The sequence below is a fragment of the Triticum aestivum genome, chromosome 7A (assembly GCF_018294505.1).
Source record: "Triticum aestivum cultivar Chinese Spring chromosome 7A, IWGSC CS RefSeq v2.1, whole genome shotgun sequence".
Taxonomy (NCBI): Eukaryota; Viridiplantae; Streptophyta; class Magnoliopsida; order Poales; family Poaceae; genus Triticum; species Triticum aestivum.
Genome location: NC_057812.1, coordinates 17640999 through 17667384, shown reverse-complemented (window position 1 = coordinate 17667384; position 26386 = coordinate 17640999). Strand labels below are relative to the sequence as shown.

At 44.5% G+C, this 26386-nt stretch overlaps 3 protein-coding genes across 3 annotated transcripts; all 3 read right to left on the bottom strand.

Moving 5' to 3' along the window:
- Positions 1-3942: 3942 nt before the first annotated feature.
- LOC123152542 (mediator of RNA polymerase II transcription subunit 33B-like) lies at positions 3943-5989 on the bottom strand. The gene is made up of 2 exons (XM_044572066.1): positions 5705-5989; positions 3943-5569 (listed from the first exon to the last, which is right to left on the bottom strand). Exons 1-2 carry the CDS (start codon positions 5953-5955, stop codon positions 5443-5445), a joined length of 378 nt encoding a protein of 125 aa, XP_044428001.1. The 5' UTR covers positions 5956-5989; the 3' UTR covers positions 3943-5442.
- Positions 5990-9545: 3556 nt separating this feature from the next.
- On the bottom strand, positions 9546-16696 carry LOC123152539 (mediator of RNA polymerase II transcription subunit 33A-like). The gene is made up of 7 exons (XM_044572063.1): positions 13734-16696; positions 13532-13623; positions 13123-13440; positions 12823-13018; positions 12596-12710; positions 12305-12463; positions 9546-12191 (listed from the first exon to the last, which is right to left on the bottom strand). The coding sequence occupies exons 4-7, from the start codon at positions 12879-12881 to the stop codon at positions 11397-11399; spliced, it is 1128 nt and encodes a 375-aa protein (XP_044427998.1). The 5' UTR covers positions 12882-13018; positions 13123-13440; positions 13532-13623; positions 13734-16696; the 3' UTR covers positions 9546-11396.
- Positions 16697-21978: 5282 nt separating this feature from the next.
- LOC123152540 (mediator of RNA polymerase II transcription subunit 33B-like) lies at positions 21979-24023 on the bottom strand. Its single transcript, XM_044572064.1, has 2 exons — positions 23739-24023; positions 21979-23605 (listed from the first exon to the last, which is right to left on the bottom strand). Exons 1-2 carry the CDS (start codon positions 23987-23989, stop codon positions 23479-23481), a joined length of 378 nt encoding a protein of 125 aa, XP_044427999.1. The 5' UTR covers positions 23990-24023; the 3' UTR covers positions 21979-23478.
- Between the last annotated feature and the right edge of the window lie 2363 nt (positions 24024-26386).

Below are 26386 nucleotides of genomic sequence, written 5' to 3'. Positions count from 1 at the left end.
GGCCACATTTGTCAAAACAATTCCGCAACTAAAAGATAACAAAAGGTCTCACTTTGCAGTATGTCAAGAGTCCACTAGGAAGGATGTGGAGAAAGCTTTCGGTGTGCTTTAGAAGCGTTTCACAGTCGTTTGTGGCGCTGTCGAGTATTAGAACTCCAATGTACTATGGCAAATCCTGGCTTATTGCATCATCTTGTATAACATGATCGTTGAAGGTGAGAGAGGAATGCCTGAGAACTTTCAGTCCATCATCAATGGGAGTCCTACTGAGCTAGAAGACAATCCAAATAGGATTCACACATTCCTTGAAGCGCATCAGAGGATTGAGAAGCGAGAAGTTCATACCCAGCTCCAACATGATATTGTTGAGCATTAGTGGCATCTCCATAACACTTCTTAGTTGTGATTTTATCATGCTATTTACATCATTTGAATCATTCGGCAAGTTTGCATTTGAATAATTTGGTTTGTAAACCATGAATTTGTAATATTCATGAATTGCGTTGAATTTATTTATTATGTTCTGTGTTTATATCTATGCTAATATGTAGTTGCATTGTATTATAAGTAAACTAGAATTAAAACACTTTGCCAAAAAAAATTATCCCATTAATTTAAGAGTTCGGCTAGGTTCAACCAAAACTTAGTGGAGTAAATTTACTCCACTAAGGTTTACTCGGCGGTTTGCTCCTCTATTTTTTTAGGCGATCGGCTACAGATGCCCATAGTACTAAGATTAGGACTTGTAACCGACTAGCTTAGATTGAGTTGGTCCTCATGCTATTCATATGCAAATGTATACCCTATGTAATCGATACCCATGAAGCAATAAAGAAAAGAAACAGGAATGTCAGCAATACGCCTAGTGTCTCGCATGCGTTGAGCTCGCTGGATCGATCAGCTCACTGTTGCACGGACGGTTCCAGCCCACGCGTTGAGAGTCGCCTTGCTTGCTCCGACTTCGCCCCTTTCCCTCTTTCTCTCGGGCGGCTCTGCCGTTCGGCATGAGGATGGGATAGCTGATTGGCCCCCCTCTGCATATAGTAGTAGTAAATCTAGTAAGTACTAAGTAGAGAGAGTCTTGCCTCCGGGGCGTGTGGCGCTATGTCGTTCTCGAGCTTCCCATCGATGCGTCGTTCGGTGCTCGCTGGCTTCCTCCCGAGCTTGTCGTCCATGGAGGACGGGAGCAGATAGCAGCGGATCTTGCAGGAGCTCCCCCTCTCCAATAAGCCTATGTTGCTTGCTCTTTCATGGGGGTGGATGAGGAGCAAGGAAGATGCAGAAATCTGAAGCCTGCAGATCGAGTTCGAGCTTATCAGCAGAGGATTCCTTGGTGGAGCAACGGCGCCCTTATTAGATGGCTGCCGACCTATGCCGATGCTATGCTTCTTCTGGCCCAATGGTGGCCGACTGCATTCCTTCCGGCTTGCGTGCCTTATGGGAGGCAGTTCCAACCGCAACTCGGAGACCATGCAAAGCAGGTTATGCATCTATGGTGATTTCGTCGCGCAAGTGGTTCGTCCCTGGCGGCGGCTAGGTTCAGTCCGGGCGGCGGCTATCAAGGACCTGATCACGTTTCTTGCTCTCAGTTTGGGGGTCCTCCATGTAACAGTCAGGGACTTACATTTTCTTTTCCTGTTGGATCCTGTAGTAATCGGTGCCTTGATGCTTATCCAATTGAGTTTGGGCCTTGGGCCCTTTCACTGTTCAAAAAAATATCAGCTCGCTGTGGTGTTCCTGCGTGAGGATGTACTCTTTCCATTTGTAAATATAATACATTTTAAAGATTTCACTATTTAACTATATACGAATCAAAATGAGTGAATATGAGTGAATATGCACTTTAAAACAAACTCCCTCTGTTTGGAAATACTTGTCAGCGTATCTAGACGTATTTTAGTTCTTAAATACATCTATTTTTATCTATTTATGCGACTAGTATTTCCGGACAAAGAGAGTATATATTTAAGAACGGAGGAAGTAGCAACTAAGCCAGCTTGCGTGTGCATGCGTTGAACACTAGATCGATTCGATCAGCCGTGCTAGCATACGTGAGTGTCTCGCCGGAATAATCAATCATGAGTGCTGCTTTGGCTAGCAACATGGTTGGTTGGGAGCGGAATCATCAGCGTTGTCCTTCATTTGAAAAATCTTGCTTTCAAAATTATGTTCCCAAATTGGAAAAATGTTTGAGATAAATGAAATTGTTCAACAGTCTAAAAATGTTCATTTTTAATTAGTATTCACAAATTTTAAAAATTTCCTCATTTTTAGAAATTATTCACATATTAGAGAAAATCTTTGACATTTCTAAAATTGTTAGGTGATTTCAAAATGTTGTTCCTGAGTTCAAACAATGTTGCTATTTTTTAAATGTTTTTCTGAAATTCAAAAAATATTCATAATTTCGATTTTTTTCAAATTTTAGAAAGTGTTTGCTTTTTACAAATTTTGTTTGGGGTTTCAAAATTGATCAGAAAATGTTCCTAGTTTTTCAAATTTTGTTCACAAAATTTAAAAAAATTCGTGATTTTCTCAAAAGTTTGGAAATTTGAATTGTTTTTGGATTTTTTTCCCAAATTTAGGTTCAAATTTTCCAAAATTATTCGCATATGCAAAAAATGTTCACCTTTCAAATGTTTTTTCAGAGTTTCAACAGTTCACTTTTCCCAAAAATGTTCAAGTTTAAAAAAATATTAACGTTTTCAAATTTATAAAAATGTCCTATTTTCTAAAAGAATTCAAGATTTAAAAATGTTTCACTTATAAATAAGGTATGCATTTTCTTATAATTTTCCAATATTTAAAATTTCTTCCCAATTTTGAAATATTTTGATTTAAATAAATATTTGCTTTACTAAAATCGCGTTAGATACTCCAAATAATATTTTAGATTTGTCACGCATCACGAGTATGAAGCCCAACGTGCATTGTTTTCCTTATTATTGTTTATTTCACATCGCGGGGTTGCTACTTGGGCCGGCCCATTAGTTTGGCTCCCTGTGTGTAGAGCCGCCAGTCTGCCGCAGAAGGCGGAAGATAGAAGGTCCCTGCTCGATTCGTAATCCTAAAAAAAAGTCTGCTCGATCAGAGCTTCTCAAACAAAATAAAACTATTGGATCGATCGTGGTCTGTAAGAAGGAAACCGGACCGCCGGTCCCTCAGGAAAAAAGGATTGTGAACTCGTCAGTCGATCAATGACAAAACCGTAATAGCATTCGCGTCGACGTCAGTACATGAAACTGGATCGTCGCCTACTCGCCTTCGCGGCTTCATCTCATCGACTCATCAAATCGATCAGTCGATGCCGCTGTTGCCTTCCTCTCCCAAGTTCCAGACTCATTGCCTGTGGATCGATCAGCGACCGACTCCATGTGCTTCACAGCTTCCATCCTCTAGGTGCTTCACGGCTTCAAAACAACTAGCCTACCGCTAGCGAGTCTTTTCTGATTAGCTTCGGATCCTACTCCTAATTCCTGATTTCCTAAATTCTAGTTAACTTTTGGCCAGGATTGTTAGAGATCGGTTCTTACCTCCTCGGTTAAAGATCACAGTGTAGCAGTTCAACCGAACATGATATGAGACTAGGTGAGTTAGACCGTTCGTGTAATTGTGAAACATTGACGCATAATTTTCAATTGATATCTGTTGCCGTATCACTACAATTTTGTTTTATTCATTTTTTTCTTGTGTTTCAATAATACATATTTGAGTCTTCATGGGGAAACATCAATCTTGTTCCCAGAAGCGCAAGAGAAAATAAAGAGAACATAATTTGATTAATAAATTTTATAAAGCTGGTATGGACAAGTTCTTCAGAAAAGAAACATCACAAGTGCCATCCGGTAATCAGCCAGTTGATCCTTCTCCCCTTTCAAGATTTCATTTCAAAAAATATTAAAAAGAATGATGTTGTTCAAATAAATATTATGCAAGCGGGAGTTGAACATGTATGATTTTATATACATCCAATTGTTATGCAAGACATTATATCATATACATTATAATTGCTCATTAGTTCATTTTAGTAAAATAGGCCCCATTTTTGTAGTTTGGCAGGCCCCTGATTTTGCCAGCCACGCCCGGCCCTCGTAAGTGGCCAGCTTGCACTACGGCGTATCTTGGCATATTGCAATTTGGTCCAGTCGAGTCGACGTTGCTTTGTTTGTCGTGTTGTCTCGCCGTCGTCGGAAGTACACGACGACAGAATTGGAGTAAGTTTTCTTTTTCCAGGGTCTTGTGTCTTTGTTCGGGATGAGTTTGCTCTTGGGTCTGTGCTTCTGCTCGTTGGTTTGAATGGTACACGTGCCCTCCTAAAAGGACATGGTATGAATGGAGGGAGTACCACGGTATTCCTCAGCTCCTCTCACCAACAAGGAGATGGCTCATCCCGCGAAGAGAAAAGAAAAAAAAATAAGGAGATGGCTCAGTTTGGAATAGTAGCACAATTCATTAATTGCTCCCACGAATTTCCAAGGACTAGGTTGGTTATTGTGTGGCGGAGGTTTACGCGCGTCATGAGGCTGGTAATAGTGGGGAGTAACTTAGACTAGTGTCATGCATATGACACTAGTCTAAGTTACTATCTCCATAGTGCAAAGTAACATAGTACTAGTATCATAGATTGCTTCATTTATTAGCTCATAGACTCATTTTGTCTCGAAAAGCGCTATGTTACAGTAATATATTATGTTACCACAAGCACCTCTTTCCTCATTAAATAGTTGCCACATAAGCAAAATTGTCTTGGGATGTGTTAAGTTACTACTTAAGTTACTCCCACTATGGCTAGCCTGAGGATCCTCTGTGCTGCCTGCCGAGCATTACGAAGGTGCCTGCAAGTCACCGCAAAAAATAAAATAAAATTTGATGGCGACAAGTAGGGGCGTAGCTACGTTGTAGCCTACAGGGAGCATGGCCCCCCTACTGGGAGCATATGGCAATTTCTTTCTCGCGAGCACAAACTCCGGCCACACTCTGTTACAACGCACATGGGAGGGAGCGCACGCACCCCACGTCTCTATCCACTCGAGCGCTCGATTCGGCCCGCTCTGATCATACCCATGACGCGCTCGCACACGTCCAGGTCGTGGCGAGCCTGCAACCGACCAACTCGTCCAGCCCTCCATGTTCGCCAACAGACTAGCCCTAGTCCGACAAGTCGAGTGCATACTCAGAAGCATAGCCTTGCAGCACACACGCATACCCTTGCATCACATACGAATACCCACCACGGACCCGACGCGACCACCGAGCGGCGCCCGGCTCGACCAACTCGCGTACACACGCACACTGACCGCGCTCGCCTTGCCTTATTCCCTAACACAGAATTGCTTGTGTGCGAGTGTGTAATTGTATCAGAGAGTATGTACGTATACCAACCCAACGTGAAACAAATTGCGTGTATCACAGAACAGTCCCGAAGATGAGTAAAAGCGAAGCTTACATGGCCTTGCTGGTCTTAACGCGCTCCGACTCTGAGTAGACGGGCACCACCACCGCATACCGCCGGAGCAGCTCCAGGTAGAGCCGGTACGCTTCCGGCTGCGCCCGCCTGTTGGGCACCACCCTGCAGCACGGGTAATAATCCCCACACAGCCCCGATCAAGCCAAATGAGAAGAGAGAGAGAGAGAGAGAGAGAGAGAGAGAGAGAGAGAGAGAGAGAGAGAGAGAGGAACAAAGGAAGCTCGAATCGGTTGGGACCTTGGGGTGAGGAGGGCGAGCGTGTGGAGTGGCGAGACGAGGCGGGAGGCCATGGCCTCGTCCAGCAGCTTCCACATGGCTCCCGTGTTGTGTGCGAAGCAGAGATTCGCCACCAGCGCCGCGGCCAGGCCGCCTCCGTCGGAGGCGCAGCGCGCGGCCTCGGCCGCCTGGAGAAGCGGCGGGTCGCCTAGCGCTGCCGAGGCCTTCACCGCAGACAACAGCCGATCCTCCACATCACCGGAGGCCGCCATCTGCGTGGGTGACTTGGAGGGGCAGACGGAAGGAGGAGCGCAGTCGCCTTGTTTAATAACGCCCTCTGTCATGACCGGACGAAACAAAGGCTTAGTATTTTTTTCCCAAAGAAAAGAAAAGAAGAGTTGACTGTTGACTGAGACATTTCTCACTCACGTGGTTCTACAGTTCTTCTATTCGTTGTTTTGAAATTGAAAAGTAAAGCTCGTTGCTGCTTTGACTATCCATCCTTGGACCTGTTGGTTTGCTAAAATAAAAACGGTAAACACAACGGCGGGCGACTCAGATTGATACCCAAATAATCACCAGAAATTATAATAATATAATCTCCGTCTCATAATGTAAGACGTTTTTCACACTAAAAGTATCTCCAACATGCGCGCTAAACAGGCGCCGCGCCGTAAATATACCCAGTTTAGCGCGCGCGCAACCCGGCGGGTGGCTCCAGCGGGCGCGCAATAACCGCGCGCGGTATATAAGGAGTTGGGCGCGCGGCAGGAATCGCTATCTCGCGCGGTCCATTTGCGGCGCCCGCTTCCGCGCGCGGCACACTCGAGCGCTCGCGCTGTACGCTGTCTTCTCCGCCTCCAACGCCCCGCGCGCACCGGCTCCGGCGACCCGCACCCCATGGACGCACGCGCCGGCACCCCGCTCACCCCGTCCTATAGCCGCGACCCCCCTGCCGCCGCCGCAAACCCTAGCCCGGGTGGCGTTGGCCTCGCCTCCGCGGAGCTCCTCCGACCATCGGCCTCGCGCGCGGCCTCTTCATGCCGCCGCGGACGACCTCGGCGGCGGGTGGCGTCGCGCCGGCGCCGGCCCAAGCCGCCGCCCGCTCCTCCTCAAAGCTCCCCAATGCGGCCCGGCCAAAGAAGGCAAGGCATCGGCGAAGAAAAGCAAGGCGACGGACGGCTCCGGCACCTCCAAGGCGAGGAGGAAGAAGCTTGCGGGGCGTGCGACGGGCGCGGCGGCTACCGAAGCGCCGGCGAGCTCACTCGTTGAGCCGGTGGCCGACGCGCACAACATGTTCAACGAAATGCACCCAAGGTAAAAAAAATTATAACTTTCCATTTTTTGTTATTTTTTGAATGCATTCACATATAGATAGCTTATTTGCATTGTTCGAAAAACTTTGTAGTCTCAATGATGATGCATACATGTCAACGATGGGTGTTGGCTCCAACAATTCGCACTGGTCTCAAACCAATGACATGCATTTCAAAAACCATGAGTTCAAGGTGGACGAGGAGGGTGAGGGCATTGTCGACACACCGAAAGGAAGAGCGGGCAATTACACCAACGCCGATGACATCTTACTATGCAATATTTGGTTGCAAGTGTCGAGGGATCCATCCGTTGGAGGTGATCAAAGTAGAGATGCTTATTGGCTTCGGATGAAGGAACACTTTGATGTTCGCAAGGTGAGTGGAATTGACCGATCACTTCGGTCCCGGTGGTCGACAATCAACTCGGATTGTCAAAGGTGGGCGGCCTGTCAAAAGGCGGTTGACAAGTTTGAAAGGATCGATATGGTTGACTAGAGGGGGGGTGAATAGGCAACTAACAATTTTTAGCTTTTCTTTAGCAATTTAAACTTTGCATCAAAATAGGTTGTCTAGATATGCTACTAGATGAGCAACCTATATGATGCAACACGAATAGGAACACAAGCAAGCAAGATATATGAAACAAATAAGCTACACAAGTAAAGGCACGAGATAACCAAAAGTGGAGACGGTGGAGACGAGGATGTGTTGCCGAAGTTCCTTCCCTTTGAGAGGAAGTACGTCTCCGTTGGAGCGGTGTGGAGGCACAATGCTCCCCAAGAAGCCACTAGGGCCACCATAATCTCCTCACGCCCTCACACAATGCGAGATGTCGTGATTCCACTATTGGTGTCCTTGGAGGCGGCGACCGAACCTTTACAAACAAGGTTGGGGCAATCTCCACAACTCAATTGGAGGCTCCCAACGACACCATGAAACTTCACCACAATGGACTATGGCTTCGCGGTGACCTCACCCGTCTAGGATGCTCAAACACCCAAGAGTAACAAGATCCGCAAGGGATTAGTAGGGGGAATCAAATTTCTCTCGGTGGAAGTGTAGATCGGGGCCTTCTCAACCACTCCCGAGCAAATCAACAAGTTTGGTTGGCTAGGGAGTGAGATCGGGCGAAAATGGAGCTTGGAGCATTAATGGAGCTTTAATGGTGGAAGAGATGAGTCAACGGGGAAGAAGGAGACCCTTTATATAGTGTGTGGAAAAGATCCAACCGTTACCCACCTACCAGCCCGCGGCCAGCGATACTACCGCGCATGGCCAGCGGTACTACCGCAAGGCCGCGCGGTAGTGCGGTACTACCGTACCACCCTACGGTACTGCCGTGACCCCCAGTCAGGGAAACAGACGCAAGCTGGGGTGGTACTTCCGCACGCGCGGTACTACCGCGCCCTCAGTGCGGTACTGCCGTGAGGCAAAAAGTCCCGATAGGGGGAAGGGGAACTTCCGTGCATACTTCCACAAAAGAACGGAAGTAGCAAAAACTCGACACAGTAGTACTGCCGAGGGGCGGTACTACTGCCTGACCGCCTAGCGCGGTACTACCGCACGGCGAAAGCAGTACTACCGCGGCAGGTGCGGATGTAAAAAATTACATCCGCTCCTACTACCGCAACCGGGCGGCACTAGCCTGGTGGGCAGCGGTAGTACGGCTCCAGGGGAGCGGTACTACCGTGAGCACCAGCGGTACTACCGCGCCACTGCGCGGTACTACCGTGGATGCCCACGGTACTACCGTTGATCCTGGAGCGATACTACCGCAACCACACAAGCAGCCAGTCAACTATGGCAGGAAAACGGAGGAAGCTCCAAGGAAGAAGGAGGGGATAAAAGGAGACGTGTACGTGATGATTCCACCCAAACCTTTCCAACGCGGACCCCCTCTTAATAGTACGGCTTTCCTACGACTCAAATCCATCAAAAAGAAACGTAGAAAAGGCGCCGTCTTCGTTAGTCTTCGAGGGGCACCCAATCGTCTTGTGCCTAGCAGAGAAGAGTCTGGAAAGCTCATGGCACACGATTAGTCTGCAAATACGTTGTCATCAATCACCAAAACACTTAGGGATAAATATGACCTTACAATCTCCCCCTTTTTGATGGATTGATGACAAAACAGGATTAGCACAAGGAAAATACTATTGAGTAAAAGCAAACCCCTCCTCTCAATAATATAGACGGGCTCTCTCTAAATGTGTGCCACCTAGATGAGCACGAATGCTAGGAACCGAGCTCCCCCTATATTATAGAGACAAGGCACATTTATTGCTAGACAAGATAGTACAAACATAAGATAACTAAGATAGATAGAGTGCATATGTCTTACACCATATGGAGGAAAGGTCTCATAAGCACAAACCGAACTAAAGCAAACGAGGTCCAAACGACAAAGCAAACAAAGCAAACAAACACACCAAACACAATGCAAATCCCTACACTCTCTCCCCCTTTGGCATCGAGACGCCAAAAAGGCAGAGAGGACACCTACAGACACGGAGTTATGCCTATATAATAAAAATGGAAAAGTTATATAGTCAAACAGATTAAATATTGCGTGAAAGGAACGATTGAGGTGGAGATAACAATGGGAGTTCTAATTAAAGAAGAGTTCTCGCTTTCAATAACCAACAACGGTGCCCAAACCTTGTCTGATAATATCTCCTCGAGTTCGACAACACACCTGAATGGTATTGATCGAGTTCTTTATTTATTTATTTGAATCCTTATATTTTATGACTTCCAAAGGTTCCACTATAAAACAATTAAATGCTAACACTAGTGATATGTCATCTTAAAATGTTATGTGAATCTTAAGAAATTGATGTTCCGAGTAATGATTGGTCATTGTACACAATTTTGTGACCAGATACTATCAGGTAGGTAAGTAATATTAGTTTAAGGCGGTCGTTTAATGTATACATGTTTCAGATTTGGCTCCTAAAATTGCGCATTAAGGATAAGTGGGTAAAACCACAATATTGAGCAACATTCATGACGTCATGTGTAACTTGAGTTTGACATGAAAAATGGAAATAACGAGGCATCAATCTAGAAAAAAATGAATCATTAAGGGTAAATAAGTTAATAGACATCAAACATGAAAATTTGAAATGAAAGTAGTCTCTCCGTAGGAAATAGAACAAAACCATTTGCATAAAGAGACGGAGAAAGGGCATACGTGGTTGTGGAGACATGTTGATATGAACACCAACAGATGCAAGAACTTCTTTTATGTCAGACTCAACTGCTAGAATAGTTGCTGCTGGACTGGGCCAGTCAGTACCGTTCAATATAACTGGCTTCCATATGCCACGTGTAATTTCTACTGAAAAGAAACTTACAATAGCAGCAAGTGAAGCAGGTAGGAAATCAACAAGGTCTCTCAGACCTGCAATTAAGACTGATGGTATGTGATAGTAAATATGCAGGGGTAAATGTATACTTCAAAATACCTTTGGCAGCTTTTCGAATGATCATAAAAAAAGTAACTACACATAATTGGAGCTTGGGAAATGAATTATTCTTCTACAAGATCATAATATAAATCTGAAAGGTCCATATAACCCCCTAAACCTTGTGAGAAAAAGCCTACTTGACCCCCTCCACTCTCCAAACTAGAGCAAACGTCAACTTAACCTCCTAAACTTTCCAAAAGCCAACAAGTACTGGTTTGGAAGGTAGTTTTGCCACAGAATGTATCAGATGGCCGAATTCCGCCATGATGCAAAATATTCTATACACATCACCCAATTCCACATATATAGTTGGACGGAAAAAATTAACATCTATCGCATGACAATTTGCAAACTCTCCTATTTTCCAAACCCAACCAAGTTTTTCTTCTTTTTGACTCATCATCCGCAACATCTTTTAGTTGCTCTAATGTGACAAAACCAGCTTACAATGCCATCCTACATGGCAAGACCACCATTAGGAGATTATGTCGTATCAAAAAGATTAGGTGGCCAATGGGTAAAGGGGAAATTGCTAGAAAGTTCTAAGATTATCTTGATATTCTATATTGTGAATATACATTAGTCAAAAAGTCATCGGAGATTATAACTTGACTAATATGGTTTGTTTCGGAGACACACAAAGAGAAGCCTAATGCCAAGTTATATGTGTTTATTGGTTAATAATCTAGAATTTAGGATTTTGCATGAATATTCATAAAATAGGATTTTTAAACTTACTTTACCCTTATAATAAGTATTGAATAAAATGAGCAATTTAAAAATTAAAATTTGAGACTTATGCAAATACTTGGCTGGTAAGTAAGTTGAAATGCTGAGATTAAACAAAAAAGCTTCTATTTTGTTTTTCATAAGGAATTAAATCAATCATTGACCATGGCAAATATCTTGAATTATGCATGGACAGAAGGTTTAATTATCCAAATTGGAGAGATTTATATTTTTTCCAAATAAAGAAGAAGTTATTGTTGTATTGAACAATAGCTTAAAGGGAAAAAATGGGAAACTAAAGTTATTATTATAAATAAGCCTAAAAAGAATATAACCTGTAATCAAATCACGAGATGAAAACCTCTCATGTGCACATGCCATTAAGACAGTCTCAAGTACAAAGGGAACAACTTCCAGAACTTCCCATGGAGTAACAGGTGGCCCTTCAGAACCATCTTCTTGTGCACCTAAAGGTGAGCCACTCATACTTGAATTTGATGTTGCTTGTAGATTGACAAGTGGGTTACAACCTTTTGCCATTTTCCGACATACAATTCCAAGTATCTTGTTTGCAAGTCGGGGGATGCTCTTCCTCTCGTAAGCACTAGAAATAGTAGAGGATATGCAAGCCTGATTCTGGAAATACCATGCCCTTAGCTTAGGAAGTGAATCAATGTAGACAGGTTTTTTAAATGATGGATCTAACTGAAGTGTGCTCACTGTACAACCATTAGATGGATTTTTCAAAGCAAGACGACTATTGCGTAATAGCAAAAGATGGTCTAAATTGAGCTGGCAAGAAGAGACTCCATTTCCTGATAGAGCATTCTCGATAGGTGGCCTATGAAATTTCCACAAGCGAAGAAGGAGCAAGAAAGCACTTGAAAATATAGAGTACGCAGAAGCATCTTCGAAATTGAAACTCCGATGGTCAGATTTAGGTAAGGATCCAAATATTTCACAGAGAGGCATCAATATGGCAGCTAGTTCTGGTACCTAAAAATCAAAATGTTGTTAGTATAATGGTTTTTTAATAAACATGCCTTCCTATAAACAAAGGTGCGCACATGCTGCCCAGGTGTATACATCAGATAGATTGTTTTTCTTACCAATCCATAGATTGAGAGAATATGAACAGTGTCAATGGAAGAAATCCCAGATAAGAGAGAAAGCAATATAGTCATGTGATGAGTAGTATAGCCATCTGATCCAGAATCTTGGGAAAGCAATGTTGATAGCAGCTCAAGCACAATTTGGACAACATGTTCCTAGTGAGCAAAATGTGGCACAACAAACCAATTTTAAGAGTATCATATAGGGATACAACTCTGTTCAAACTGAACAATGTACACTCTTTCTTGCTGTTGTATGTAGTATAGTCATTTCAAATCAAATCATACTTGAATGTTCCACCCACGAAGAAAGGATGCCCCGCATAGAATCTTTGAAGCCGCCAACTTTTCCACTTCTGATCCATTTACTGCGAAAAAATGCAATTTCTCCAACTCTGGTACACTAAGGTAACAAAATAGCAATATTGCCATGAGTCCCGCTAGTGAACAAACATATAAACCCAAAGGTGCATGTTGAATTATATTTAAAGTAATAGCGAGACATAATTCATCACCTTGAAGCAGGTGTAACCATAAGGTCATCCTTAAGACCCATCAGCGGAGACCCTTCCATCAAGGCTCACCAAGGGGACTGATGGACAGGAGAGAAGTCTTTAACATGAACAACATAGCCCGGACATAAATAAATGGATGTATCGACTAAATTTCTTGCTATACAGGCTTCCACAAACAGATGTAACATATTCCCAACTGCAATTTGAAACATTATTACGAGATCAGTTTCACTACTTACTACAAAGAAACTACATAAATGACAGATAGTAAATGTAGAAGTATATGTTACAATAACCTACTTTAACAGAGAAACTATCTTTCAAAGAATTGTGAATGTTCTCACTCCCAGCCTTCAAACTATATACAGCAATCGCTGCTTTCGTAGCTGCAATATTTGTTGCATGTACAGTTGCTGGAGGGGGTGAAAGAAGTCCAAAAAATTGCCCCAGAACTTGTAGAGAAGACATTAATTCTTCTATTCTAATAGAGGCCACTCCCGGCTCGACATTGTTAGCATATTCCTTCAAAATGGGAGCAATAGCCAAAGGAACAATAGCTAACAACATGCATAATCGAGAATCAAGATGAGGAAGCGGTCCTTCCAGAGTGCTTGGGTCCTAGCAAACATAAGAAATTTTTCCATTAAAGCTAATTCTCTAGGGTTCTCTTTTTAGTAAAGTAAAATATATTAATCCAAGTTATCTCAACTCGATGTATAAGCCGCAAAGCTGAAATCCACAAAGCTTGAAAGGTCTCTTGCCAGGTAGCCCGAGTAATCGCTTGGAGCATCTTGGAGAGTTCTGTGCCAACCAAATATTGCATGTCTAAAAAAGGTTCTACGATGGTTCTACAGAAAATTGAAAATGCAATAACAGATTATCAAGGTTATGAAGTGCATATATTTAACCACCTGTTAGAGCTTCGATCGATGATATGGCACGAAGATGTCTACCATCCATTGCACTCTCCATAAACAAGTCAAAAGGAATCCAACAAGAGCCCTTTCCAGCTCCAAACATATTGCATGTTGTTGAACTGAAAGGTCGTGTACTAACAATAACTCTCAATAGCTTACTCCTGCCTAACTGATAACATGTGCTTCTAACCTTCTGTATATGTATCATCAAGTTATCTAGCAGAGTATTTGCGGATGCAAAATTCTTTGATTTAAGGGCAACAGTAAGTTGAACTCTCTGAAGCAAACTTTTGAAATTTTCAGGTCTACCCTAGCCGAGCCAAAAAGGAAACAATGTTTTCCATCAGCATAAAACACAAATAGATGAAACACTTAAATATCAATTACATAATATGGAAAAGTGTTCTCCAAATAATCTGAAACCTTAAAAAGGATTTGCAAAGTTATTAAATTAAACCACAACATACTCATTACGTCTGTTAAAATTCAGCAAAACTATGCGTCACAGGCTATTAATACGTGTTTAGATCCTAAAACATAAGAAAGATCATATAGATTTGCATTTGCTTATGAAGCTACTTATATGTGATGAAAACATTTCCTATTTTAAGAAAGATATGTGAAAGAAGGAGTAGAATTAATGCTGACATCAGGCAAGCTGAAATTTTGTCAGATTGGAAACGACATAGCATGATTGCAAGACCGAGTCAACTCAAAGAAAAAATGTTTTGGCATAGAGTAACCATCTAATATCATGCTAAAAAGGTCAAATTATACTCCAAGGTTTGTTTAGGTCACAAGTTCTAAAATTCCAACTAAAACATATCTATATTGAGAAGAATCACTGAAATTTATATTTTTACGTAGGGAGTATGCAGTTGGAGATATACAAACTTCTAATCGATAGAATTTGCATGAAAATAAAAAAATTAAGAAATAAGATACTTCTGCATACGTGTTAAGATAGACAAGCCGAAGAAATACTTGGGCATTTTTGTTAGCAGTGATCTGCTCAACAACTTCTAAAGTCATGAGTTTATTCTTCCTCCATAGTTGTTCACGGTGCTTATCTCTCATGTCAAGCGGACTCCCCTTGCCATCTAAATCCCTATGCGTGTTTACTCCAATGGCACAAATATTGTCATGTTCCTTATTAGAGATACTTGGAGTGCCCCAATCTTCCAAAATACAATCAGTCAATATTCTGATAATGCTTAAAACAAAAAGAATAACAGTATGTCCAAAATCCCTCTGCTGAAACCCATAGCTATGTGAAAGCTGCATGGCATCATCAATAGATTTGGCTATCATACAATACCATTGCAGAATAATAGTTAGCAGTATTTTAGAAGCCTAAAATTTTGATAAATAGATAAATCAATTAAATAGCTTTTATCCAATAAGAGTAGTTGCATAACGAGAACATCATGTAACCCATTATTTTTGAAGGAGAATAGTGGATAGTCGTGATCATATCATCAGCAAATAGCATAATTTAGAAGAAAAAAATGAATATACACCGCAAGGGGCTGCTAGCATGTATTTACTACCACATAATATGTTGTATGCAAACTAATATATTTAGCTGTGAGCTAGGTTCTAGACAGAGGATATTATGTCTAAATATTCAAGCTGATTGTACAAAATATATTAGGTATTTCTTTGGCCAGAAATGACAGTCAACCTACGATCCGTGAAATCAACTTCTACAAACATTCACATACGTTGCCCATGTACGCACTGGCGCTCGGTCCACCTCATCCTTCAGTGTAGGAATATGGCCGGTCTTGTCTGGTTTTGCTGATACCATTATGTCGACTTACTATTTTATAATTGGACTTGTTTCTTTTGGCTGTGTGCATCCTAATTAAGTAGAGGCAGATGTGGCTCATGATGTGTTGTATATGCTTGATGCTATATTTTGAGTTAATAAACCCGTCTTTTATCAAAAAGCACTGCCCATGCTGTTAGCCGGAAGAACAGGACCAGATCGACAACAATCACTCTACTGTAATCGCGAGCCTCTCCTTGTTTCTCCACTACTTTAAAGGCGAAAGGGGAGGTATCATGAGAGGGATTTCCACCGGCGACCTCGCCCTCCCCTACTCCTCCGGTGGCCGTCAGGCGGAGGGGAGCTACATAGGCGAAGGTTAATCATCCCCGAACTTTGTATCGTTGTGTGCACACAACCATTGAGGGTGTATGTAGAAGTTCGTGCAGGGGATGCTGTTGAGATCATGGCGGCGGCATCACGTCTCAATAAAGTCTCATGAGTTTCGTCCACCGTCTGGTGGGGCTGGTACGACGCCGTTAGGGATCTTGTCGGATATCCTCGAGGTCGTGCGTTGTCTTATAGTGTTTGGTGTGCAGGTGTTCTCCGAAACGTGGTGGTGCCAGTTTCGACTAGATGGATGCTCTGCTCGAGAAGGGCACCATCAGGGAGGTTGCGGGATATTATCAAGGTCGTGGGCTGTCTTAATGTTTTGTGTGCACGTCTTCACTGAAACGCAGTGGTGCCAGTTTCGACCAGATGGCTGCTCTTCTCGTGCAGGGAACCGTTAGGGAGCTTTGAGGGATATCGTTAAGGTCGCGATCTGTCTTACGTGTTTTCTGTGCAGGTGTTCTCCAAAACGCGGGGTGCCAGTTTCATCCAGATGGCTTCTCTCCTCGGGCATGGTTTGTGGTGGATGGATTGGTTGGCCGCTCCGGGTCTTCGTCGATTGGAGGCGGCGTAGCCGAGTTTTGACGTGTATTGGGTGTTGTCCCGGCTGATGTTTCAGAGCCGCTATGGTTCTCCCGTTATGGTGGGTGAGTCCTGCGGTTTTTAAAGCAGCAGTCTTTTGGGAGGGCGTTGGAGACGAAGACCTTAGGGACATCAAAGGACCTTGTTGTAATTATTGAAATAAACCCGACGTAGTTGCCGTGTCTGGATTCTAAATGGAGCAATCACCTAAGGGCATCTCTACACCTAGCCGATCGCCTAGAGTCTATAGCGGAGTAAAAAAAATTACTCCTCGGCCCCGTTGACACCTAAATATACTGAGCCTCGACCCGGCTGAGTAAACTTTCTGGCCTATTTCCGTGGATCTACTGGCAACTTACCACTGCCTCCGCAGCAAACTCGCCACCTCGCTTGCCCAACCCACCATTCTGCCAGAGTCTGAACCGTTCGTCGCCGTCGTCGTCGCCCGAGTCTAGCGAAAACGGCGCCACCGACGCATCGACCAATTTGCCTGAACTACCTTGGATCCTCTTTCTTGTTGGCTAACCGACATGTCACCGGCATCTTGAACCTTTTCCGGTCATCTGCACGCCTCCGCACCCGCTCGTTTCAGCTCAATGACGTCGGCCGGCCGGTGCACCCACGCCGCCTTGCAAGTGTTCGACATTTTGCCTAAGTGATCTTATTTGGTTATCTTGTCTCGTTTTATTTGGCCGGGTTGAACCAAGTCATTTGAATTCAAGATGACTAGGTTGAGAGAAGATAACCTCCGAGGACTCATCGTCATCGGATGAGGAAGAAGATGACACTGACTTTGTAATTGTCGTCGGCACGATTTTCAACAATGATATTCGGCGGCCTAGAAAAGGATCGCAATTTGGCCACATACAACTCAACCATGATAGACATTATTTTCACCCTAATCCCACTTATCTGGAGAATTATTTTTGCCGTCGCTTTCGGATGCACACAGGTCTTTTTCTCACCATTGCAAAAGCCGTGGAGAAATATGATGATTCGTTTAAGCTTTGAAGGAATGCATGCAGAGAGATAAATGTGAGCCCTTTGATTAAGTGAATTTTGGTTGTTTGAGTTCTTGCATACGGGTTTTCAACCGGTGCAATTGACGACTATGTCCACATTGGAGAATATACAATCTTGGAGGCCGTTCGAAGGTTCAGAAAAGTAGTGATTGATGTCTTTGGGCTTGAGTACATGACGACACCCAACAAGGACGACACCGAGAGGCTTATGGCAAAGAGTGAAGCAAGAGGATGACCAGGGATGCTGGATTGTATGTACTGGACCTGCAAGAATTTTCGTGCAGGGTGGAAAGGTCAGTACAAAGGCCATTGCAACGATCCCACGATCATTCTTGAGGTTGTTCCATCGAAGGATATATGGATTTGACATTCATTCTTTGGATTGCCTGGCCCTCACAATGACCTGAATGTGCTATCAAGATCATCACTGTTTGCTAGGCTTGTTGCGGGATGCTCCTCCTTGCAAGTATATGGTCAATGGTCACGAGTATACGATAGGCTACTACCTCGTAGATAGCATCTATCCTCCATTGGCCACATTTGTCAAAACAATTCCGCAACTAAAAGATAACAAAAGGTCTCACTTTGCAGTATGTCAAGAGTCCACTAGGAAGGATGTGGAGAAAGCTTTCGGTGTGCTTTAGAAGCGTTTCACAGTCGTTTGTGGCGCTGTCGAGTATTAGAACTCCAATGTACTATGGCAAATCCTGGCTTATTGCATCATCTTGTATAACATGATCGTTGAAGGTGAGAGAGGAATGCCTGAGAACTTTCAGTCCATCATCAATGGGAGTCCTACTGAGCTAGAAGACAATCCAAATAGGATTCACACATTCCTTGAAGCGCATCAGAGGATTGAGAAGCGAGAAGTTCATACCCAGCTCCAACATGATATTGTTGAGCATTAGTGGCATCTCCATAACACTTCTTAGTTGTGATTTTATCATGCTATTTACATCATTTGAATCATTCGGCAAGTTTGCATTTGAATAATTTGGTTTGTAAACCATGAATTTGTAATATTCATGAATTGCGTTGAATTTATTTATTATGTTCTGTGTTTATATCTATGCTAATATGTAGTTGCATTGTATTATAAGTAAACTAGAATTAAAACACTTTGCCAAAAAAAATTATCCCATTAATTTAAGAGTTCGGCTAGGTTCAACCAAAACTTAGTGGAGTAAATTTACTCCACTAAGGTTTACTCGGCGGTTTGCTCCTCTATTTTTTTAGGCGATCGGCTACAGATGCCCATAGTACTAAGATTAGGACTTGTAACCGACTAGCTTAGATTGAGTTGGTCCTCATGCTATTCATATGCAAATGTATACCCTATGTAATCGATACCCATGAAGCAATAAAGAAAAGAAACAGGAATGTCAGCAATACGCCTAGTGTCTCGCATGCGTTGAGCTCGCTGGATCGATCAGCTCACTGTTGCACGGACGGTTCCAGCCCACGCGTTGAGAGTCGCCTTGCTTGCTCCGACTTCGCCCCTTTCCCTCTTTCTCTCGGGCGGCTCTGCCGTTCGGCATGAGGATGGGATAGCTGATTGGCCCCCCTCTGCATATAGTAGTAGTAAATCTAGTAAGTACTAAGTAGAGAGAGTCTTGCCTCCGGGGCGTGTGGCGCTATGTCGTTCTCGAGCTTCCCATCGATGCGTCGTTCGGTGCTCGCTGGCTTCCTCCCGAGCTTGTCGTCCATGGAGGACGGGAGCAGATAGCAGCGGATCTTGCAGGAGCTCCCCCTCTCCAATAAGCCTATGTTGCTTGCTCTTTCATGGGGGTGGATGAGGAGCAAGGAAGATGCAGAAATCTGAAGCCTGCAGATCGAGTTCGAGCTTATCAGCAGAGGATTCCTTGGTGGAGCAACGGCGCCCTTATTAGATGGCTGCCGACCTATGCCGATGCTATGCTTCTTCTGGCCCAATGGTGGCCGACTGCATTCCTTCCGGCTTGCGTGCCTTATGGGAGGCAGTTCCAACCGCAACTCGGAGACCATGCAAAGCAGGTTATGCATCTATGGTGATTTCGTCGCGCAAGTGGTTCGTCCCTGGCGGCGGCTAGGTTCAGTCCGGGCGGCGGCTATCAAGGACCTGATCACGTTTCTTGCTCTCAGTTTGGGGGTCCTCCATGTAACAGTCAGGGACTTACATTTTCTTTTCCTGTTGGATCCTGTAGTAATCGGTGCCTTGATGCTTATCCAATTGAGTTTGGGCCTTGGGCCCTTTCACTGTTCAAAAAAATATCAGCTCGCTGTGGTGTTCCTGCGTGAGGATGTACTCTTTCCATTTGTAAATATAATACATTTTAAAGATTTCACTATTTAACTATATACGAATCAAAATGAGTGAATATGAGTGAATATGCACTTTAAAACAAACTCCCTCTGTTTGGAAATACTTGTCAGCGTATCTAGACGTATTTTAGTTCTTAAATACATCTATTTTTATCTATTTATGCGACTAGTATTTCCGGACAAAGAGAGTATATATTTAAGAACGGAGGAAGTAGCAACTAAGCCAGCTTGCGTGTGCATGCGTTGAACACTAGATCGATTCGATCAGCCGTGCTAGCATACGTGAGTGTCTCGCCGGAATAATCAATCATGAGTGCTGCTTTGGCTAGCAACATGGTTGGTTGGGAGCGGAATCATCAGCGTTGTCCTTCATTTGAAAAATCTTGCTTTCAAAATTATGTTCCCAAATTGGAAAAATGTTTGAGATAAATGAAATTGTTCAACAGTCTAAAAATGTTCATTTTTAATTAGTATTCACAAATTTTAAAAATTTCCTCATTTTTAGAAATTATTCACATATTAGAGAAAATCTTTGACATTTCTAAAATTGTTAGGTGATTTCAAAATGTTGTTCCTGAGTTCAAACAATGTTGCTATTTTTTAAATGTTTTTCTGAAATTCAAAAAATATTCATAATTTCGATTTTTTTCAAATTTTAGAAAGTGTTTGCTTTTTACAAATTTTGTTTGGGGTTTCAAAATTGATCAGAAAATGTTCCTAGTTTTTCAAATTTTGTTCACAAAATTTAAAAAAATTCGTGATTTTCTCAAAAGTTTGGAAATTTGAATTGTTTTTGGATTTTTTTCCCAAATTTAGGTTCAAATTTTCCAAAATTATTCGCATATGCAAAAAATGTTCACCTTTCAAATGTTTTTTCAGAGTTTCAACAGTTCACTTTTCCCAAAAATGTTCAAGTTTAAAAAAATATTAACGTTTTCAAATTTATAAAAATGTCCTATTTTCTAAAAGAATTCAAGATTTAAAAATGTTTCACTTATAAATAAGGTATGCATTTTCTTATAATTTTCCAATATTTAAAATTTCTTCCCAATTTTGAAATATTTTGATTTAAATAAATATTTGCTTTACTAAAATCGCGTTAGATACTCCAAATAATATTTTAGATTTGTCACGCATCACGAGTATGAAGCCCAACGTGCATTGTTTTCCTTATTATTGTTTATTTCACATCGCGGGGTTGCTACTTGGGCCGGCCCATTAGTTTGGCTCCCTGTGTGTAGAGCCGCCAGTCTGCCGCAGAAGGCGGAAGATAGAAGGTCCCTGCTCGATTCGTAATCCTAAAAAAAAGTCTGCTCGATCAGAGCTTCTCAAACAAAATAAAACTATTGGATCGATCGTGGTCTGTAAGAAGGAAACCGGACCGCCGGTCCCTCAGGAAAAAAGGATTGTGAACTCGTCAGTCGATCAATGACAAAACCGTAATAGCATTCGCGTCGACGTCAGTACATGAAACTGGATCGTCGCCTACTCGCCTTCGCGGCTTCATCTCATCGACTCATCAAATCGATCAGTCGATGCCGCTGTTGCCTTCCTCTCCCAAGTTCCAGACTCATTGCCTGTGGATCGATCAGCGACCGACTCCATGTGCTTCACAGCTTCCATCCTCTAGGTGCTTCACGGCTTCAAAACAACTAGCCTACCGCTAGCGAGTCTTTTCTGATTAGCTTCGGATCCTACTCCTAATTCCTGATTTCCTAAATTCTAGTTAACTTTTGGCCAGGATTGTTAGAGATCGGTTCTTACCTCCTCGGTTAAAGATCACAGTGTAGCAGTTCAACCGAACATGATATGAGACTAGGTGAGTTAGACCGTTCGTGTAATTGTGAAACATTGACGCATAATTTTCAATTGATATCTGTTGCCGTATCACTACAATTTTGTTTTATTCATTTTTTTCTTGTGTTTCAATAATACATATTTGAGTCTTCATGGGGAAACATCAATCTTGTTCCCAGAAGCGCAAGAGAAAATAAAGAGAACATAATTTGATTAATAAATTTTATAAAGCTGGTATGGACAAGTTCTTCAGAAAAGAAACATCACAAGTGCCATCCGGTAATCAGCCAGTTGATCCTTCTCCCCTTTCAAGATTTCATTTCAAAAAATATTAAAAAGAATGATGTTGTTCAAATAAATATTATGCAAGCGGGAGTTGAACATGTATGATTTTATATACATCCAATTGTTATGCAAGACATTATATCATATACATTATAATTGCTCATTAGTTCATTTTAGTAAAATAGGCCCCATTTTTGTAGTTTGGCAGGCCCCTGATTTTGCCAGCCACGCCCGGCCCTCGTAAGTGGCCAGCTTGCACTACGGCGTATCTTGGCATATTGCAATTTGGTCCAGTCGAGTCGACGTTGCTTTGTTTGTCGTGTTGTCTCGCCGTCGTCGGAAGTACACGACGACAGAATTGGAGTAAGTTTTCTTTTTCCAGGGTCTTGTGTCTTTGTTCGGGATGAGTTTGCTCTTGGGTCTGTGCTTCTGCTCGTTGGTTTGAATGGTACACGTGCCCTCCTAAAAGGACATGGTATGAATGGAGGGAGTACCACGGTATTCCTCAGCTCCTCTCACCAACAAGGAGATGGCTCATCCCGCGAAGAGAAAAGAAAAAAAAATAAGGAGATGGCTCAGTTTGGAATAGTAGCACAATTCATTAATTGCTCCCACGAATTTCCAAGGACTAGGTTGGTTATTGTGTGGCGGAGGTTTACGCGCGTCATGAGGCTGGTAATAGTGGGGAGTAACTTAGACTAGTGTCATGCATATGACACTAGTCTAAGTTACTATCTCCATAGTGCAAAGTAACATAGTACTAGTATCATAGATTGCTTCATTTATTAGCTCATAGACTCATTTTGTCTCGAAAAGCGCTATGTTACAGTAATATATTATGTTACCACAAGCACCTCTTTCCTCATTAAATAGTTGCCACATAAGCAAAATTGTCTTGGGATGTGTTAAGTTACTACTTAAGTTACTCCCACTATGGCTAGCCTGAGGATCCTCTGTGCTGCCTGCCGAGCATTACGAAGGTGCCTGCAAGTCACCGCAAAAAATAAAATAAAATTTGATGGCGACAAGTAGGGGCGTAGCTACGTTGTAGCCTACAGGGAGCATGGCCCCCCTACTGGGAGCATATGGCAATTTCTTTCTCGCGAGCACAAACTCCGGCCACACTCTGTTACAACGCACATGGGAGGGAGCGCACGCACCCCACGTCTCTATCCACTCGAGCGCTCGATTCGGCCCGCTCTGATCATACCCATGACGCGCTCGCACACGTCCAGGTCGTGGCGAGCCTGCAACCGACCAACTCGTCCAGCCCTCCATGTTCGCCAACAGACTAGCCCTAGTCCGACAAGTCGAGTGCATACTCAGAAGCATAGCCTTGCAGCACACACGCATACCCTTGCATCACATACGAATACCCACCACGGACCCGACGCGACCACCGAGCGGCGCCCGGCTCGACCAACTCGCGTACACACGCACACTGACCGCGCTCGCCTTGCCTTATTCCCTAACACAGAATTGCTTGTGTGCGAGTGTGTAATTGTATCAGAGAGTATGTACGTATACCAACCCAACGTGAAACAAATTGCGTGTATCACAGAACAGTCCCGAAGATGAGTAAAAGCGAAGCTTACATGGCCTTGCTGGTCTTAACGCGCTCCGACTCTGAGTAGACGGGCACCACCACCGCATACCGCCGGAGCAGCTCCAGGTAGAGCCGGTACGCTTCCGGCTGCGCCCGCCTGTTGGGCACCACCCTGCAGCACGGGTAATAATCCCCACACAGCCCCGATCAAGCCAAATGAGAAGAGAGAGAGAGAGAGAGAGAGAGAGAGAGAGAGAGAGAGAGAGAGAGAGAGAGGAACAAAGGAAGCTCGAATCGGTTGGGACCTTGGGGTGAGGAGGGCGAGCGTGTGGAGTGGCGAGACGAGGCGGGAGGCCATGGCCTCGTCCAGCAGCTTCCACATGGCTCCCGTGTTGTGTGCGAAGCAGAGATTCGCCACCAGCGCCGCGGCCAGGCCGCCTCCGTCGGAGGCGCAGCGCGCGGCCTCGGCCGCCTGGAGAAGCGGCGGGTCGCCTAGCGCTGCCGAGGCCTTCACCGCAGACAACAGCCGATCCTCCACATCACCGGAGGCCGCCATCTGCGTGGGTGACTTGGAGGGGCAGACGGAAGGAGGAGCGCAGTCGCCTTGTTTAATAACGCCCTCTGTCATGACCGGACGAAACAAAGGCTTAGTATTTTTTTCCCAAAGAAAAGAAAAGAAGAGTTGACTGTTGACTGAGACATTTCTCACTCACGTGGTTCTACAGTTCTTCTATTCGTTGTTTTGAAATTGAAAAGTAAAGCTCGTTGCTGCTTTGACTATCCATCCTTGGACCTGTTGGTTTGCTAAAATAAAAACGGTAAACACAACGGCGGGCGACTCAGATTGATACCCAAATAATCACCAGAAATTATAATAATATAATCTCCGTCTCATAATGTAAGACGTTTTTCACACTAAAAGTATCTCCAACATGCGCGCTAAACAGGCGCCGCGCCGTAAATATACCCAGTTTAGCGCGCGCGCAACCCGGCGGGTGGCTCCAGCGGGCGCGCAATAACCGCGCGCGGTATATAAGGAGTTGGGCGCGCGGCAGGAATCGCTATCTCGCGCGGTCCATTTGCGGCGCCCGCTTCCGCGCGCGGCACACTCGAGCGCTCGCGCTGTACGCTGTCTTCTCCGCCTCCAACGCCCCGCGCGCACCGGCTCCGGCGACCCGCACCCCATGGACGCACGCGCCGGCACCCCGCTCACCCCGTCCTATAGCCGCGACCCCCCTGCCGCCGCCGCAAACCCTAGCCCGGGTGGCGTTGGCCTCGCCTCCGCGGAGCTCCTCCGACCATCGGCCTCGCGCGCGGCCTCTTCATGCCGCCGCGGACGACCTCGGCGGCGGGTGGCGTCGCGCCGGCGCCGGCCCAAGCCGCCGCCCGCTCCTCCTCAAAGCTCCCCAATGCGGCCCGGCCAAAGAAGGCAAGGCATCGGCGAAGAAAAGCAAGGCGACGGACGGCTCCGGCACCTCCAAGGCGAGGAGGAAGAAGCTTGCGGGGCGTGCGACGGGCGCGGCGGCTACCGAAGCGCCGGCGAGCTCACTCGTTGAGCCGGTGGCCGACGCGCACAACATGTTCAACGAAATGCACCCAAGGTAAAAAAAATTATAACTTTCCATTTTTTGTTATTTTTTGAATGCATTCACATATAGATAGCTTATTTGCATTGTTCGAAAAACTTTGTAGTCTCAATGATGATGCATACATGTCAACGATGGGTGTTGGCTCCAACAATTCGCACTGGTCTCAAACCAATGACATGCATTTCAAAAACCATGAGTTCAAGGTGGACGAGGAGGGTGAGGGCATTGTCGACACACCGAAAGGAAGAGCGGGCAATTACACCAACGCCGATGACATCTTACTATGCAATATTTGGTTGCAAGTGTCGAGGGATCCATCCGTTGGAGGTGATCAAAGTAGAGATGCTTATTGGCTTCGGATGAAGGAACACTTTGATGTTCGCAAGGTGAGTGGAATTGACCGATCACTTCGGTCCCGGTGGTCGACAATCAACTCGGATTGTCAAAGGTGGGCGGCCTGTCAAAAGGCGGTTGACAAGTTTGAAAGGATCGATATGGTTGACTAGAGGGGGGGTGAATAGGCAACTAACAATTTTTAGCTTTTCTTTAGCAATTTAAACTTTGCATCAAAATAGGTTGTCTAGATATGCTACTAGATGAGCAACCTATATGATGCAACACGAATAGGAACACAAGCAAGCAAGATATATGAAACAAATAAGCTACACAAGTAAAGGCACGAGATAACCAAAAGTGGAGACGGTGGAGACGAGGATGTGTTGCCGAAGTTCCTTCCCTTTGAGAGGAAGTACGTCTCCGTTGGAGCGGTGTGGAGGCACAATGCTCCCCAAGAAGCCACTAGGGCCACCATAATCTCCTCACGCCCTCACACAATGCGAGATGTCGTGATTCCACTATTGGTGTCCTTGGAGGCGGCGACCGAACCTTTACAAACAAGGTTGGGGCAATCTCCACAACTCAATTGGAGGCTCCCAACGACACCATGAAACTTCACCACAATGGACTATGGCTTCGCGGTGACCTCACCCGTCTAGGATGCTCAAACACCCAAGAGTAACAAGATCCGCAAGGGATTAGTAGGGGGAATCAAATTTCTCTCGGTGGAAGTGTAGATCGGGGCCTTCTCAACCACTCCCGAGCAAATCAACAAGTTTGGTTGGCTAGGGAGTGAGATCGGGCGAAAATGGAGCTTGGAGCATTAATGGAGCTTTAATGGTGGAAGAGATGAGTCAACGGGGAAGAAGGAGACCCTTTATATAGTGTGTGGAAAAGATCCAACCGTTACCCACCTACCAGCCCGCGGCCAGCGATACTACCGCGCATGGCCAGCGGTACTACCGCAAGGCCGCGCGGTAGTGCGGTACTACCGTACCACCCTACGGTACTGCCGTGACCCCCAGTCA

What these genes read in the sequence shown, in the direction of transcription:
- LOC123152539 (XM_044572063.1), bottom strand. Translation starts at nt 12,881, where the DNA reads ATGGAAGGGTCTCCGCTGATGGGTCTTAAGGATGACCTTATGGTTACA. An exon ending in ATGGTTACACCTGCTTCAAG is followed by an intron (nt 12,711 to 12,822) that starts GTGATGAATTAT and finishes TTGTTACCTTAG; the next exon opens with TGTACCAGAGTTGGAGAAAT. An exon ending in TTCGTGGGTGGAACATTCAA is followed by an intron (nt 12,464 to 12,595) that starts GTATGATTTGAT and finishes TTTGCTCACTAG; the next exon opens with GAACATGTTGTCCAAATTGT.
- LOC123152540 (XM_044572064.1), bottom strand. Translation starts at nt 23,989, where the DNA reads ATGGCGGCCTCCGGTGATGTGGAGGATCGGCTGTTGTCTGCGGTGAAG. An exon ending in CTCGCCCTCCTCACCCCAAG is followed by an intron (nt 23,606 to 23,738) that starts GTCCCAACCGAT and finishes CCCGTGCTGCAG; the next exon opens with GGTGGTGCCCAACAGGCGGG.
- LOC123152542 (XM_044572066.1), bottom strand. Translation starts at nt 5,955, where the DNA reads ATGGCGGCCTCCGGTGATGTGGAGGATCGGCTGTTGTCTGCGGTGAAG. An exon ending in CTCGCCCTCCTCACCCCAAG is followed by an intron (nt 5,570 to 5,704) that starts GTCCCAACCGAT and finishes CCCGTGCTGCAG; the next exon opens with GGTGGTGCCCAACAGGCGGG.